Source organism: Arvicanthis niloticus, chromosome 12 (assembly GCF_011762505.2).
Source record: "Arvicanthis niloticus isolate mArvNil1 chromosome 12, mArvNil1.pat.X, whole genome shotgun sequence".
In the NCBI taxonomy this organism is placed as follows: domain Eukaryota; kingdom Metazoa; phylum Chordata; class Mammalia; order Rodentia; family Muridae; genus Arvicanthis; species Arvicanthis niloticus.
The window spans coordinates 23,275,792-23,293,429 of record NC_047669.1 but is presented as its reverse complement, the minus strand read 5'-3'; the positions used below and the strand labels follow the sequence as shown (position 1 = coordinate 23,293,429).

The 17,638-nt window shown below is 39.3% G+C and overlaps 1 protein-coding gene across 2 annotated transcripts in view; it reads left to right on the top strand.

Annotated features, from left to right (window-relative positions):
* Slc15a2 (solute carrier family 15 member 2) overlaps positions 1-16,478 on the top strand; it is a 28,385-nt gene extending 11,907 nt beyond the window's left edge. The window contains exons 8-22 of one of the 2 annotated variants that reach the window (XM_034515586.2): positions 4,040-4,122; positions 4,521-4,607; positions 4,776-4,865; positions 4,957-5,001; positions 6,390-6,422; positions 7,185-7,273; positions 8,630-8,711; positions 9,205-9,339; positions 10,068-10,232; positions 10,380-10,426; positions 12,084-12,194; positions 12,811-12,907; positions 13,581-13,727; positions 14,310-14,414; positions 14,729-16,478. In XM_034515586.2, the coding sequence (XP_034371477.1) occupies positions 4,040-4,122; positions 4,521-4,607; positions 4,776-4,865; positions 4,957-5,001; positions 6,390-6,422; positions 7,185-7,273; positions 8,630-8,711; positions 9,205-9,339; positions 10,068-10,232; positions 10,380-10,426; positions 12,084-12,194; positions 12,811-12,907; positions 13,581-13,727; positions 14,310-14,414; positions 14,729-14,905 (1,493 nt within the window). In that variant the 3' untranslated portion in view covers positions 14,906-16,478. The remainder of the gene's footprint in view (positions 1-4,039; positions 4,123-4,520; positions 4,608-4,775; positions 4,866-4,956; positions 5,002-6,389; positions 6,423-7,184; positions 7,274-8,629; positions 8,712-9,204; positions 9,340-10,067; positions 10,233-10,379; positions 10,427-12,083; positions 12,195-12,810; positions 12,908-13,580; positions 13,728-14,309; positions 14,415-14,728) is intronic. The other variant, XM_076942894.1, reaches the window with a different exon arrangement.
* The last annotated feature ends 1,160 nt before the right edge of the window (positions 16,479-17,638 follow it).

Sequence of the window (17,638 nt, the reverse complement as noted above, 5' to 3'; positions counted from 1 at the left end):
ACTCTCTACCACTTCATTGTACCTTTCCACTAACCCTATCAGGCAAGTGTCATTGTAGTAGTTTCCCTTTGGTTTTGAAGATAATTTATGAATGACATCAGAAATTAAACTTTAAATTTTTATTATCTGTGTATCAGCATATATTTGTATGTCACATGTGTGTTTAGTGCCCACAGAGGCCAGAGAGGGCATTAGGTGCTCTGGAACTGGAGTTACAGACAATTGTAAGTAACCATGTGGGTACTAGGAATCTACCCCAGGTCCTCTAAAAGAGCAACAAATACTCTTAACTTCTGAGCCATCTCTCCAGTCCCATAAGCCACTTTTTAAGTGCCACAGTCACATAGTTAATACATTTCAAAGAAGCCTTTTAAAAAACAATTTTTGGAGTACATGTAGGACTGCCAATCAGGAGTTTGAGTGCCTAAAAGTTTTAAATATCTCAGGTAATTTTCCCCCACACCCACTCCCTCAACTGCCTCTGTCTCCTGTGTGCTGGGATTAAACCAAGGCCTGGCACTCTCAAGTGATTCTTATGTGTAGTCAGGATTGAAACCCATTGCTTATTGCTGAAATATGCAAGGAAGGAGCTAAGATAATTCAACCTCTGTCTCAATCTAGTTTGTGTTATCTAATACTTATTTTTCTGGTAAGTAGATGCTACTTTCGATTGCCTGGGCATTTCAAAGTAGCTTCCAGGTTTAGCTTTTTTTTTTTTCTCCTCTGCTCTGCAAAGCTCCCAAAGAATTTCCCATTGAACAAAGAGAATTAAAGAGGAGCTGGATTAGTTAGGAAGTAATGCAACTTAGATCAAGTGGCATTCTTTTAGCACTGAGAACCTTGTCCTGGAAGAGATGGGGGATATGTGGGCCTGTTAGTTTAGGCAAGTCCCCTAAGGGGAGGCTTGGGTGTGATTGTTTCTAGTCATTGACCTGGAAACGTGTCTCACTCTGAGCCTCTGGGTGACACCCCTCTGGAATATATCCAGTCCAAACACATAAAGAGCTCAACAGAGGAGAGGGAGCACAGAGATTCAATGTTTGCTCTGATTCTTTTCTACCAGAAAGGCTGAAAGTAATACAGCTCCCAATTCCAAACAAAAGTATTCCGGAAGATCCATGATCAACTCTCTGCTTCCTTCTCCCTTTAATACTAAGTATTTTCCGCAAGCACTTTCTTGTTTTTTTACACTTATTATCATGGCAGCTTTTCTATATCACTGCCCACTAATAATATTTAGACATTAAAGCAATTATAAAGTTCAAAAATATTTTGGAATTATAATGCTAAATAAGTGGTATCTGTCCTTGTTAGTCAGCGGCTGAACTTTATGGTGCTAATAATATTTCCTACGTAATAGACTTTGTGTCAGGTATTGGAACCATATGGGTAATTTAGACAGTTATAAGTTCATATTCTCAAAGAATTTATATAGTACAAGAAAAGTAATCCAGACAAATAAACTGGGATTTGCCACATAGAACAGTCAATATCACAACCAGGGAAGTACAGAGAAAGCTATGGGGCTCATAGAAGGGCTTCTGATGAATACTCTGGAGGTTGTCAGGCTTTGCCTACAGGGAAACTTCTAATATAAGACCTCAAGGATGGACAGTCTTCATCAAAGAAAGAAGATGTGGTTGGTGTCTTTAGATGAGAGATATCATGGTTGATCAAAGGCTTTGTATAATTCAGATTATCTGGAGCAAAAGAGAGAGCAACAAAGAATAAAAACTGCCAGAAACAAAATAATAAAGAACAATTTAAGCCATGAAAGAATTAAAACTTTACTGTGAAGACAATAAAAAAAAAAATCAGCAAAAGGGGGTTTTGAGCAAAGAAATAGTTGTTTGGGGGGGTAAGTGTTTTATTTTTTCAATGGTTTGCACTATGGAGAAGAACTTGGGTTAAGGGTAAGGCAAGGCTAATATTGATCTTGTTTGCTCCTTTAAATTTTGTATTTGAGGTGAGTACCTTACTTGGCTCACCTATCTCGGTCCCTTCTGAATTAGCAAGCCTTGGTACAGTGGGATCTGTGAAGTGAGGGAATACAGGGTTAGGACTTGAACCACAGGCTAGGTAATAAATCATTAGTTGAGATAGTGAGGATGAACAGGTTAAGGCCATGCTGGAGGGTTTGTTTTGGATAAGTTGTATTATAGATGCTCTTGGGACATCTAAGTGCATCACCAAATAGTTACATGGAAATACTGCTTTAGGGCCCAGAGAAAAAATATTAGGCTTTAGGTACAGATCTGGATCTATAAGGTGTAGCCACTAATTAAGTTTTGAAAATAGAAAACTGACAAAATAAGAGTAAGGCAAAAAAGAAGACCTAGGCTCAAACTCTAAAGACACAACAGAATTTAAAGGACAGGCAACAAAGAAAAGTCCTCAAATAAATCATAGAAACTACAAATGTAGTGACACATCTGTAATCCTAGTACTCTGGAGGAAGAGGCAGGAGAATCATGTGTTAAATTCCAGCCTAGGCTACATAGTGAGTTCAAGGCCAGAGTGGGCTATAAAGAGATACTCTGTCACACAGATGAAAGGAAGGAGAAAGACACAGAGTGGAAAGGGGAATGGAAGGAAGGAGGGCCAGCTCAGTTCCAACTACTTGGTAAATAAAAGGAAGACTAAGAAATAAAGATGTGGGTTATGATACATAGAGTGAGCTGAAGAATCCTAACAGGATAGACTAGGATTTGGGGATTGGAGACAGGAAATAATAGACAGTGCTTATAGCATAAGGTATTAAAGAAGAGTAATGAAACAGGGTGAGAAGTCATAGATAAAGTGAGCTTCTGTGAGAGGAGGTGCCATGTGTTTTTCTTCCTACATTCCCATAGTGTCAAGTACATTGTGTAATACAAGAATGTGTGAATGTATTTCTTCATGGTGGTTGGTATAGCTTTGCTTCTTGGTGCTGTGATAAAATATCCTGACCAAAGCAACTTAAGGGAGAATGGGTTAGTTTGGCTCACAGTTCCAGGTAATAGTCCACCACTGCAGGGAAGTCAAGGCAACAGGAACTTTGAGCAGCTGGTCACATTACACCTACCTCACAACATTGCAGAGAGCAATGAGTTAGCAGATGCTCAAGAGTGCTCAGGTGCAAGCCAGCAGTGGCGCAGTGGCTAAGGTAGCTGCCTGCAGAGGGCAAGCCGGTGTGACTCTGCCCGAGTTTAATGGGGGGAAAAAAATGCTCAGGTGCATTTGGTCATGGCCCCGCTCAGGAAATGATGACATTTATGTAGGGTGGGCCCTTCTACTTCAGTTACCCTAATCACTCATAGTCACTCTCAGAGGGTCCTGCCCACGTGATTCTAGGTTTTGTCAAGTTGACAATACTATTCATCAGTTATGCTGAGAGCATATTTTTTTAACTAGAGAGGCCTCATGCCAAAATGTTATTTATGGACATTTCTACCCATGAAATCTCATACATGGTGCTTAGTTTATTTAATCTTCAATGTACTCCTGTTTAAAATGGAAATATAGTACATATTTTGTTAGACTAAATAAATTGAGGTGTATAAGATGATTAGCAATTTACTTATAATTCTTCAATAGATGATAGGATAATGATGAATTTAAAAAGGCTTTTTTCCTGCTAAAAAATTGGGATTTTTTTTTAAGGCAGATCATGAAAAGAAAATTTTAATTTGGCATCAGTCTAAAGAAGAAACTGACTAGAAAAATGAAAAGTAAGCTGATGGACATTTTAACATTTAAGAATAGAAACTGTTCTAGGTAGAATAGGGGAGGTGGCGATGGTAATAGAAAGGAGGGGACAGCTGAGCTGTGCATTCGGGAAAGAAAATCAACCAAAGTCGCTACCATACCACATGTGGAGGTGGACAAAGGGGGGCAAGGATGACTTCTATCTCCTTGACTGTCTCCCAACAATTAACCACTGCCTTCTCTTGGCTACTCTGAAGTTAGGGAGTGAAAGCCAGTTCTCTGTGAGATTTGACGCAGACAACTGAATATTCTAACTGAGAAACTAAGACTGCTGTCTGTGATTCCACTGCAGTTGTGTTTGCAATGGGAAGCAAGATGTACAGAAAACCGCCTCCTGAAGGGAACATAGTGGCTCAAGTTACCAAATGCATATGGGTAAGTTCATGAATTGCCTGCCTGCCTGCTTGCCTTTTTCAATAGAAAGGAAAGGTGCCATGCTAAATGTGTGGTTCTCCGCACGTGGGCATATGTTTTTCCCAATCTTCTTCCTTCTATGAGCCTACCTTTTGACTAACTGAGTTTAGCTGGTCCTCCTTGCTTCTACTTGACCATTAAGATTTTAGAAGTAGTCAATTTCTAGTAGGCAAAATTCTTCTGAGTACAGTTATAAATGATGCTATTAGGAAACAAGGGAAGATTAAAATTACGCCTCAGATATTGGAATTCTGTGTTTGGTAAAATTTGAAGTCCATGCTTGACAGGAGAGATAAAGCGTTGGGATAATTAGGGGGTATTTTCTTTTTGTCTGTCTTTGATTCTGGTCTCTGCCCTAGTTTGCTATCTGCAACCGCTTCAGGAACCGTTCTGAGGACATTCCAAAGCGACAACATTGGCTAGACTGGGCAGCAGAAAAATACCCAGTAAGTGGAAACTGCAGAAATACCTCAAAATTCTATGAAGTCTTTCAAATTCTTTTCTTCTGGCACATTTGACCTCTTCTTTCACTGCTTTTGACCATTTTTACTCTAAGCAAGAAAAACACATTTGGAACTTCTGGCAATTCTGCCTGCTCTTTCTTCTCCCCGCAGAAGCATCTCATTATGGATGTGAAGGCACTGACCAGGATACTGTTCCTTTATATCCCACTGCCCATGTTCTGGGCTCTTTTGGACCAACAGGTAATAAGTGGTTTTTGAAAACCATGTCTTCCTTCATCCTCTTTCTTACCATTGGAAAAGGATATCTCATAACAAAATCTGTCTGCTCTAGGGCTCACGCTGGACTCTGCAAGCTAACAAAATGAATGGCGATTTGGTGAGTTGAAAAGGTTTCCAAAAACATCTGTTAAATTCTTCATTGTACATAATTTATTTGTAATTAATTTAGCTTATACATATTTTTTATTTATTTATACATACATCTTTAATCTTTGTGATTAAAAAACAAAACTGACTTGAGATTATTAGAGATGTACATTAAGCCCAAAACCACTCAGTGGGGTAAAGATAACTATGAAAAATCATAATCTTGTCTTTAGAAATCGGGAGGGTAAGGGTAGGAAATACCCAGATTGCCCCACTCACTCACCCCTTCATGATGTGCTAAAAAGATAGCAGATGAAGTAATGGAAGCCTGGCTGCATGATTTTCTTCCATTTGAGCATGTCTTAGGACATAGCAAGAAAAAGTTTGATTGATGCTTTTACACAACTTCTCCTATTCCTTAGGCTACATCAAGAAGGGGACTCATGAGATCTGTGGGAAATTTTAATGAAATGTCTCATTTATAGCTATGGAAAGAGTAAAAAAATTATAAACACTATTTTATCTTTTCCCCATGTTCATTCTTTGGTCCAGTCCATCCTTTGGTCCATTCTCTATTCTTAATTGTTCCATCCACCTCTAGATTATTATTCTGATTGTTTTGGAGCAGACAGGGTGGGTGACACCAGGAGCCTCCAAAGCATAATTTGACCTCTCCCCTCGGCTAGTTGCTCAGGAGTTGCCATGGCAGTTCTCTTGTTGATTCTCTGAGCAAATTTAAAATTTGAACATAATATGTCAGGGGCAACTTCAGGCTGATCACAGTTCCTGTCCTTCTGTCGCTACTATCCCTGACTATGGTGATGAAATTAATTAAAACATACAACTTTATCACTCTCAAGCAAAGTGTAGTTCAGGTTGAACACCCCTCATTTAAAAATCTGTAATCCTAATTGTTCTTTTAAAAAAAACTACTCTTGATCTAATGATATCACAAAGCAAACATTTTCACACCATAAAGTCTTGATGCACAGAATTATTGCCAATTATTGAACAAATTACCTTCAGGCTAATGGATGAGACAAGTATAAAACACAAGTGGATTTCACGTTTAAACGTCAGACTTACTGCTCCTCCCCCAGCCTCCATTATGCACGAGCACAACAATTTGATTGCAAATCCCAAATATTTTGCAGAATGAGTACTTTACCCATACACAGAAAGCAGTCTTCTCCCTGGGATCCATCTGCCTTTAGCAAATAGTTGGAAGCCATCCAAGTGTCTTCGCAGCCCAAATACCTTTGCCAGTAAATCAGAAATCCTGAACCAAAGATTTGATGAATTGTCTTTAATATGCTTCTTATTTACTATCAAGATGGGTGACCTAGGCTTTCCTCGTCTTCTGCTACTATCTAACTATAGTTTATTATGATGTTTCAGGGTTTTTTTGTACTTCAGCCGGATCAGATGCAGGTAGGAGACTTGTCTGTAGTCATAGATGTGTGTTTTTCCTTTTTGTTACCTCATTTGTTCCCTTGTGGCAGCATTTGGGTTAATGGCTGTCCTCTGATGTATTCCTCATGTGCTGAGGAGGCCCATGCTGAAAACAGTTTCCTTGACCTCACTTCTCTCTTTCACATCCTTTGTAAAGGTTGTAGTTCTTTTCAACTCCAGGGAGACTGAGTGTGAGCCCATGGATAAAGTGTGAGCATTGAATTCTCTCTACATCAAGATAGTATAATTGGGAATATTCCCAAGGAACGTGCAAACCCACGGTGAGGGCTGTACCTCAGCATGTGTCTGACACACAGGATGTCCTAAGTCTGATCCCCAGTACTACCAAAACAAACGAAAACAAAGTATAAACTTTTTTGCTTGAGCAACAAAGTCAGAATCTCTGCTTTCTGATGGCGAATTTCGGGATATTTATTTAGCCCCTCGTTTTCCCCTTTAAGATGTGAAACTAAAGACAAGGAACAATGGGAGAAAATGATTCCTAATTTGACTGACAGAAAAACAGGCTCAGGAAAGCTATTCTCTTGGTGTATTTGTAAGTTAAGATGTTTTGCAAGGGAAGTAGAGCCTTGGGTATAAGGAGATTGAGAAATGTGGACTCTTTCACCTACTAAGGTAAATGTGTGGAGACGTGAGAGAGAGCATGCTGTCAGATGAGAGTATGAGATCATTCAGGACAGAAGGAAACTTGTACTGATCCTTGTTACCATGGTGTTGCAGGTGCTAAATCCCTTTCTGGTTCTTATCTTCATCCCATTGTTTGACCTTGTCATTTATCGACTGATCTCCAAGTGTGGAATTAACTTCTCGTAAGTGCTCACTGTGACATGAATTATTACATGCCAACTCAGTTTGTTCAGTTTGTTGATGATTAAGAGCTAGGGTGTTTCTATATAATAGTTATTTCTTTTAATGTAACATTCATTTGTTTTTATTTTTCCATGCTTGACAAAATTCTCTTAATGTGGAAAAGTAGAAATTAGGTCTAACTGGTGAGGGTCAGTGCCAATGTTACAGACTTGAGTGTATCATGTTGTAGAGGTTGGTCTCAACAAGTATGGGGTATTAGCTTTCTAAAGCACCATGCTGCTTTGTTCTTGAAAATTGTTTCTCCAGAGAAGTCTGCCTTATTGTGTGTGGTGGGGAGGGGGTAACTTTGTGTGTGTGCCACAACAAATGTGTAGAGCCCAGGAAAACCTGTGGGAATTGGTTCTCTCTTTCTACCATGTGGATTCTGGGGATTGAACTCTGGTCCTCAGCCTTCACAGCATCATACTCTGAGCTATCTTCCTGGACCAAGTCCTAAGATTTTGATGATAATTAACTCTTCAAAATCCCCTGCTGTTTCTATGAAACTAAGAAAGAACCTTGTAGGATTGGGCACAGCATTGTTGGTAGTTAGCGGGCACTGTAGTAGCCTGCCCCATGCTTACTAGAAAGCATCATTTGTAAATTTTGGTGAGGAACAGCTCAAGTCTCCTCCCATATCTGATGTAACAGCAATGTACTTGTGACAGTCAAGTGGTGAGCACTTTACGACATACAAATGCCCTTGTCAGCTATATGGAGCAGGCTGTAGGGAGTCTAGGGCCAAACTCCATGTGGATGTAAATCAAGCACAGATCTTTTATTCAAGGTATTCACTGGTTAGTAATGGAGCTAGAATACAGGCAAAGGCAACCATTACGTGGGTTATCTTTGGTAAATACTCTAGGAAGGGAAAGTGGAAATGCCATAGAAGAAGAGAGGAGCAAGTCCTTCTTGATACTGAGACTAACAAAGACTTCTAAAGAAGAAAATGAGTCAAAGAATTGCAGCAGTTGATGTCTATAACAAGTCTGGTTATATTACCATTATTTTAATATTATATTTAATATTGAATATGTATCTAATTACTATATTAATATTTATAATTACATTTAATATTTGATGTTATGACATAACGCTAAAGTAATCATAATCATAAGCAAAGGTGAGAAAAGAGGTATATTACAGAGGAGAGTTAGCAAGTGTGACTTGAGTTAAAGGGTGTTTTAGGGAGAGTTCTAGAAAATACTTTAAAAGGTAATTGTAATTAAGTAAGTCTTTAAAGACAGGCTAAAGAGTCTGGGCTTTGTACCTTTGAGAAAGGGGTAGATATAATAGTTTCTCCTTTTCCTCTACAGATCACTCAGGAAAATGGCTGTTGGTATGATCCTAGCATGCTTGGCCTTTGCAGTTGCAGCACTTGTAGAGATAAAAATAAATGTGAGTTCAGTGACTACTAAGCTTCCAATCTGCTCCACTCACCTTCCTTACATGTTCAATCTTGATACCTTGGGACACACCACAGTGTCATTTCACAGGACAGCCTGGTAAATATAAATGAAGACAGCAACAATACAATGAGGTCCACTTTCCACCTGAGTGATTCTGAGTTTATTTTCAGGAAATTCCACGACACAAACACTCAGATACTTATGGAACAAAAGTTTATGCCTTTGTAACTATACACATAATTCTTCTGCCACCTTTAGTTAAAGAACTATGAGACCACAATTAAAAGGATGTTTGTTACCTATCATTCATCACTGCCAGCTTCATGGAATTGGGGTCTTCCCCACATTAAAAAAAAAGTTAACTTTTCAGATTTCTAAGCCAAATGCTCTTCAGAGGGATAAACTTGTATAGTCTTGGCTAGCGGGGCTAAGCTGTCAGAGACAGCACTAAGGTACGTGTTCTTGTTCTATCTGTCTCTCAGGGATTGATCCATCCTCAGCCAGCTTCCCAAGAGATTTTCTTACAAGTCTTGAATTTGGCAGATGGTGAGATAAAGGTGACAGTGCTGGGAAGTAGAAATAATTCTCTCTTGGTGGAGTCCATCAGCTCTTTTCAGGTAAAGTATGGGTCCAAATGAATGGGAAGTTGTATAAGCTATAGTAGCCTTGGTTGCTTTAGTGATATTCATCATTATTTAATGGCATTAATTAATCAAGAAAATAATTATTTTCTTATATCCTTCAATAATCTCTGGTCACCGTATTCTAGTGATTGCATCATAGTTTATCCTTTAAATATAGTTTATTTAAGCATGTTCTTACAGACATTAAAGTTGGGTTTTGTTGTTTGCAGTACAAACGCTCCCACCACATAACTACAGTTATAGCCCTGTGAGGGTTTATTTTAAATGTTTATTTATTTTTAAATTATTTTCTAATTTTATGTGTGTGGATGCTTTTCCTGTGTGCATATCTGTGCATCAGGTGTGTGCCTGGTGCCTACAGAGGCCAGAAGAGGACATCAGATGCCCTGGAACTGCAGTTACAGATTGTTGTAAGCCACTGTGTGGGTGCTGAGAATGGAACCAAGGTCCTCTGGAAAGGCAGCCAGTGTTCTTAACCACTGAGCCATCTCTTAAGCCCCTCTGCACTTATTATTATGCATAATGTTATAATGAACATTCCCCCTCATTCATATATGCCTCTGTGTCTTATGCCAGTATCCTAGGAATGAAATAATTAATTTAGAGAGAGAACTAGTATTGGATGAGGGTTCACATCCCAAAGCTATGAAACTGTAATGTCTACACTAACAAAGAAAGTGAATACATTCTTCATCCTGTAGAACACAACACACTATTCAAAACTACGCCTGGAAACAAAAAGCCAAGATTTACATTTTCATCTGAAGTATAACAACTTGTCTGTCCACAATGATCATTCTGTAGAGGAGAAAAACTGTTACCAGTTGGTCGTTCATGAGGATGGGGAAAGTATCTCCAGTATGCTGGTAAGTTAGAAAATTGTTCAAGTTCTGAATCTTGTCCTGAAGTAAGACTCATCAGAAGTCACCACCAATCTGCCTGAAAATGCAATGTTCTGACTATAGGTTTCCATTTGTCAGTTCCTACTGATTTTTTGCTTTTGTCTCTTGCAGGTAATGGATACAGGAATCAAACCAGCCAATGGAATGACAGCCATCAGGTTTGGGTGCTGGGGACTTCACATAAAAAGGCCTCACATTTTACTTGTTCTGAGCAAGGGTAAAAGTCAGGGACACTGGTGTCTGTTGCATTTTCTAGGATGGTAAAAGGCAAATGTACCAGCATGCTTTCTCCTGGCAGATAACCCTGAATCAGTGGAAATCCTCTGTTTTCTACCATAAAAGGTGGTTCTACCTAACGTTATCCCTTTATCTTACCCTGAGTGGAATAACTGTAAATGTCTGTGTTCATCAGATAAACATTTAGAAATGAGCAAATGCTCCTACCTTCATTTTTGGTAGTTGGATATCTGCCCTATAAAATATAGGTTTTCATTATAAATTGACAGAGGTATCAAAAGAGTTGGTTCTTAATCCTGATAAGGTTAAAGATCTTGTCAGCTGACACAGGACAGATAGAAAGGTAGTTGCCTCCTCTCTGTGGCTGGAATTGGAGACCAAGACCAGCTAGTTATTATTTAAAATGTAGAGGAGAAACCATGAGGCAAAGTCTGAATTCACTGAAAAGTAAAATCCATGTAAGTGCTTGTGCCGCAGAGGCTTCAGAAAAGACAAACTGCCCAGAGAAAGCAAAGCAAGACAGGGCACCAGGGACAGACATTTCTGTATCAGTAAGGAAGAGCTAGGAATCAACTTTCAGAGTACTAGCAGGACAGGAAACAAATGAACTTGAATGTAAGAAGTAATCACTAGCCTTAACTTACTCTAGGAAAAACAGACCCTTTTTTCTAGAATATTAACTTATGGCTGACATATTTTCATTCACCAGATGGCCAGGTAAATTAAAGGGTTTTACCTCTAGAATGAGACCAAAACTAAAATTATTAAACAGAAATGAACCAAAACCCCATTCTGAGGGGGACTTAGGGTCATAATACTAGAAAGAGGATTCTGGAAGGGCCCAAGATTTCCAAAGACTAAAATATAGTGACAAAATGCCTTCTGCTGGGTGGGTCTCTAAATGTCCCATGAATCAAACTGGATTTCCTATATAAAAAGATAGCTGGTTGATATAAAATGTTATATTTTTAGATATACTTATATTTATATTATTTTTCTTAAATCTCAGTTGAGAAATTCCACCATTATGAAGGGGGAAAATGGCTGGGGAAATAGTTAGGTTGGTAAAGAGCTTGCTGTGCAAGCGTGATGGCCCAAGTTCAAGCCACAGAACCCATGTAAAAACCACTGTGATGGAGTGAACCTATAATCCCGGCTCTCAGTAAAAGATACAGTCTCAGACAACAAGATGGGTGAACATCTTGAGAGACAGTCTCCATAGACACACACACATAGATACACATACATAGAGTAAAGAAAAATAAAAGGAAATTGGGTATTTCTAAATTAGATTGGAAAGGAAAATCAGATTGCCATGTGTGACTTTCCTTTTAATTTTCCTGGCCATCTGGTGAGTATGTGTCAGTCATAAGTTAATATTCTAGAAAAGAAGTCTGTTTTTCCTAGAGTAAGTTAAGGCTAGTGATTACTTCTTATATTCAAGTTCATTTGTTTGTCTATTTGTTTCTGTCCCAGCCACTATTTTACACACTTAGAATATAGTTATGAGTAACATAGTATCAGGTGTCCTTGTTTGGATATGATTTTCTGATGTGTAAATCATTTGTCTACTCCCAGGTTTATTAACACTTTGAATAAAGACATGAATATCTCCTTGGATGCAGATGCTCCTCTCAGCGTGGGCAAAGACTACGGAGTGTCTGAATACAGAACTGTGCTAAGAGGAAAGTAAGAGCTTTGCCCTTGTGGACCTCTTACTTTTATCTTTTCAAATGTTGTTTTTGTGTTTTGGTGATGGACACAGGCATATCTGTGCTAACTTGGGGTATCAGAAGATTTCTGCTTTTTAATTCTTGCCTCCTTTCCTCAGGCTCATCTGATTTCTAGTTGTGATGAACACACCATATAGTTAATACAGCCCACCTCTGTGAGGCTCAGAAAGTTTATTATTGATTTTGGCTCCTGCTCTTTGGTACTGGTCATTGGTACCTCATTATTTAGAATTTCCTCTCAGGTTTCCTGTTTTATACTATTCCTGAGTCATAAGATTTACATGACAATAGTTTGAGGGCTTGAAATTTACAAAAGTTGATCTGTGTAGTCTTTTAGGGTTTAGAATTTCTTATGTGCTTAGAAGGCAATAGCAAGTGTGGATCCAAAGTGGGAAAAACAAAACAAAACAAAACAACAACAACAAAAAACAGCTCACTCTTAGAAGTGTCTGTCTTCAAAGACAGGTGGCTTCATCACTTTCCTCATTAGAGTTGAGATTTCTCTTCTCTGGTCATGAGAGTGTTTTCCAAAGCAATGCTGTTTCTTCTAACCAAATCTCATCTTGTCACAGGTATCCTGCAGTGCACTGTGAAACTGAAGACAAAGTCTTTACTCTCGATTTAGGTCAACTAGATTTTGGTACAACATATTTATTTGTGATCACTAATGTAAGTAGCTTACAGCCACTTCCCTTCCCTCTGTCTGCCTGCCTGCCTTCCTATCTCTCTGTCTATGTCTCCTTTCTTTTTACACACACACACACACACACACACACAGACACACACAGACATACACACAGACACACACACACACAAACACACACACACACACTACAGATTCCTGGCTATTATGTACATTCTCAACTAAAGAAAAACCAAAATTCTTTTACTTCACTATTTTGCACCTAATGTTCTATTGACTTAGAGCCAAAGGCATTTGGACATCAAAGACTTTTTAATCTCAAGGACTTTTACTGTAGCTGATTGAAGTCAGGGAAATGAATGTAGTGTTAGCGAGAGAAAATTCAAAATGCTGGACTTGTATAGAAATGTCTATGCTCTCGAAGGTAACAGAGAAGTGAAACTAAAAGAAAGGAATAGATGAAGATCATAGAATCCTGTAGTGAGATCTGGATCATAGAGTGCTGTGGTTAGATTTAAATCACAGAATGCTGGAGTTAGATTTAAAACACAGAATGCTGTGGTTAGAGCTGGATCATAGAGTGCTGTGGTTAGTTGTAGATCATGGAATGGCAGAGCTAGAGCTAGATCATAGGATGCTGGAGTTAGCTGTGTCTGCTTATGATTACTGAGAAGTCCACTTCATCTTTCTCCCACTAAGATCACCAATCGGGGTCTTCAGGCCTGGAAGGCAGAAGACATTCCAGCCAATAAGCTATCCATTGCATGGCAGCTACCACAGTATATCCTGGTTACAGCAGCAGAGGTCATGTTCTCGGTCACAGGACTTGAATTTTCTTATTCTCAGGTAAGATTTTGCAAGTAGAAATGGTGACACCACTTAGAAAACAATGTGTTTTAGTTCTTGTATGACCTCCTTTAATTCTAAGACCTCTATCTCTTTGGTTCATGAGTTCCTTGTGTATGACTTTGAACAGTCATCCTGATTTCCAGGATCATGACAAGGCAAATTTTGAGTCTATGTTGTTTGGGCTCTGGAGAAAAAAAAAAAAAAAAAGATGAAGACCAAGGGTTATAGGGTTAGACTACTCATGTTCAAATATTGGCTGCATGACCTGCTGTGTAACATGAGCAAGTAAATTATCCCTCTGTGGAGGTTTTATTTCCTTTTCTTTATGCTCTTTTTACTTTTCTTGTATTTTCAGAGTAGTACAGTAATACAGCTTATTTCGTAAGGTTGTGGTAATAATTATATGGTGCAATGAATCAAAACATTCAATAAAGATATCTACTTTCTTCTAACTGTTGTATTATTGCCATCCCATGAATCAGTTCAATAGCTGAACGTCGTGGGGGAGGTGGGAGGTAGAAGTCATTGTGGGCGATGGTGAATAGAGAGTCTGAATGTTTACAAACGTGTCCTTCCTAGGCACCATCTAGCATGAAATCTGTGCTCCAGGCAGCCTGGCTGTTGACAGTTGCGGTTGGGAATATCATTGTGCTTGTCGTGGCACAGTTCAGTGGCCTGGTACAGGTATGGATCCAAGGAGAGCAGGAGCTCATGTCTATGAATATCTATATATGGATGTTTCCCCTCCAACTTCCTCTTCTCCCTTCCCCCATCAGTGATGAGAGGCTTAGATAACAGACTCTGCCAGGAAGTAGACATATGTGTGTGGCAATAATGACCACCATGTACCTGTGGGAGGAGAGGCCAGTGAACCTAGTGTTCTGCCAAGAAAAGTGATGGTTCCTTAGCCATCTTCCCTTCTCTCCACTCCTAGCTCTTAAAAAAAAAAAAAATTAGTTTTTTTCATAATCTTCTCTTTGGTTTATTTCTCCCTGCAGTGGGCTGAATTCGTTTTGTTTTCCTGCCTCCTACTGGTGGTCTGCCTGATCTTCTCCATCATGGGCTACTACTATGTTCCTCTGAAGTCAGAGGGTATCCATGAGGCCACAGATAAGCAGATTCCTCACCTCCGGGGGAATGTGATCAACCTGGAAACCAAGAATACACGGCTCTGATGACTCAATGGACGGATAGCTGACCCCTGGCTCTGATTTTAGCCAGTGCTTCTCTTCAGGCCACAATTTTTTCCTCTGACCAGGTTATGAGAAGGAGACAGCATTTATCTGAGTGGGTCGCCCCCATTTTTCTACCACAATAGAGGCAATTCTAGGACTGGGTTTTCAGGTATATCTTTAAACAAGGACCCAAGACTCTGTGTCCTACACACTATTGATAAACTCAGTAAACATTAGGCAGTGTCTCTCAAGCTGGCCCAGTGTTTCCAAATGGCCATGAAAGTACAAACGTGTAATAGAGATGAGTCTCATGGATATGCTAAGTTTGGGAGATTCCTTTATCAGGTATTTGGAACCCATAGCTCGACTTGTTAATGTGTTTGTTGGTTTAGGGCCAAATGTACAGAACACTGGTATTTCAAGTTTCTTTAACAGTAATATAACTTTGCTATTCATGAGGATGTCAAAAATGTTACCTATGGTATGACCTAATCCAGAGGCTAGCTTGTCAGCTAGAAAGTTTAATATGATTTTAGATAGAAGACTAATAGAATGGCGTTTTATCTGCATTTGGAAGATACCTCTTTCTGATTACCACAGCAGTTAATCTACTTATCCAAACACCCTTTTCTCAGTACTGACAGATCCTGGAAACCACAGTTAAAGACAGTAAGCAGAATCGTGGGGACACAGGAATGCATATAAACTATTCATTCTCCTGTACTGCACACCCCTCTAAAGAACTCTCCTGTTTCTGGCCTGGGCTGTGCTCTTCTGTGAACATCTGTCTAAAAAGCTAACTATAGCTTTGAAATCCAGCCTTTTCAGCATTGCTGGGACAGCTTTATCTTATTATTACATCTTACTTTGCTTATTACAGCAAATCTTCAATGACAAAATGTTTTTCTAACCCAACTTCCTTTAATTTTTTTCTATTTAGCTTCTTTGTTATATATTTTTACTTTTCCTGTAATTTTTGTTTACATTTCTCCCTTGGTATTAGAAATGTCCTGCTTATCGAAAAGGGATAATACTAATATCCTAGGTTTGAAGCTCTAAATTGTGCTATTCAACAAATGGACAAGGACCTGCATGAGAAACTTACTAAAATCTGTGGGGGTGGGCGGAGCAGGTGGAGTTTTTGTTTGAGAGACATTATCTCATGTGTAATGTGTGAATCAGGGGACGAGCTTGGGAATATTAGGACTGTGTCATGTGTTCCTAGGAGAAAACATTCACAGCCCCTGTAGAAAAGACCTCATAATTGTTCCTTTTTGCCACACCGTTCTCATCTATAGCCATGTTGGATCACACATTGTTAATAATGCAATATATTCTTAAGAGAATTTTCCCCAGTTCCTCAAGCTTTAAATCCTTCAGTATTTAAATACTAAGGTTTCAAAAAGCATAAGAGAGGTCACAACATCGTCTACTTTCCCCAGATAATTTGGTGAGAACCTGTCCTTTAGAAGATGTTCATTTTCAAGAAGCTTTAACTCAAACTATTTGATGAATTTTGTTTTAAAAGATGTTAACACTGATCTGTGAATAAAGGTTTTTATGTACAAGTAAATTTGGAAAATGAGATATGTTATTATTCTCTTTAAAATATTATATCTCTGTGTTGAAGTCTTTGAGGTGTCCCTGAATTACCTTAACATGTGGTAGTTTCTTCAGAACCCCAGTTTCAGAAGAACCGTTGTGCTGGCTAATGGCTTCACCTATTCCTTCCTGCTATTGAGCTGTGGACATAGCTCAGTGGTAGAACAATTGTTTAGTGTGCACAAGGTCCTGCATGCAGGCTCCAGAACTGCAATCAAACAGACAAACCAAAGCCGTTCTTCCTGCACTGGTTCTGTCCTTCATCACAAAGTAGGTAAGCATAGCTTTCTTTTCCGGGTATTTGAGTGTTTGAGAGAGTGCCCTTTTAGTATTATTCCACTCAGGATCGTCAAGTGAAACAATCTCAGTTCTTGTACCAGTTCTCTACAGGGTACAGTGTGGGACCTTCCCCAACTCCGTTCTCAGCTCTTCTGAGACTCCTAGTGGCGCCTGGGTATCCAAGAGCCTGACAACCAGACAGCTCCCGCCTCCTTGCAGGCCCAGACCTCCAAGCCAGATCCGACTGTCCTGCGCCTCAAACTGTGCTTCCCCACCCCCGATGCAGTCTCCTGGGTCTTCGCTCTGGCCCAACACCCGCCCTGTGACAGCGTGGGGTAAACTCGGTCAAACTTCTAGTGTTCTGCCTTCCCGATTGGCCATGTCCTGTGGCGGAGCAGATGTGGGACCCATAACCCTACAACACGGCTCTGTCTTTTCACCACAATAGCTTCTTTCCTCGAAAAACAAAAATCCATAATCTATAATATGGCAATTAAGATTAAGCTATATGATGCCTAGAGCCAAATACAACATCCTTGAAGTCATCTGACACCAAGGTTAGCACCACCCTCTAAACAAAGCATGTTTATTAAATCAGGTAAGGTTGATGTTTTACTATTATCCCTGTGTGAGATTATTACAAAATTTAAAAAAAAAAAAAAAAAGAATGCTATCGTTCATATTTTGAGTTCTACTGTGTGCTATTCGTTGAATTAGCTGAGGGAGAAACAAAAAATAATTAAAAATCTACGTCTATATTCAAAGTTACCTTTCACATCTTGACTGACAACTGGTGAGATCTTGGTGAGTAGATCCTTAGGCAAGCAATGGTGTGATGAGAGAGGGCAACAG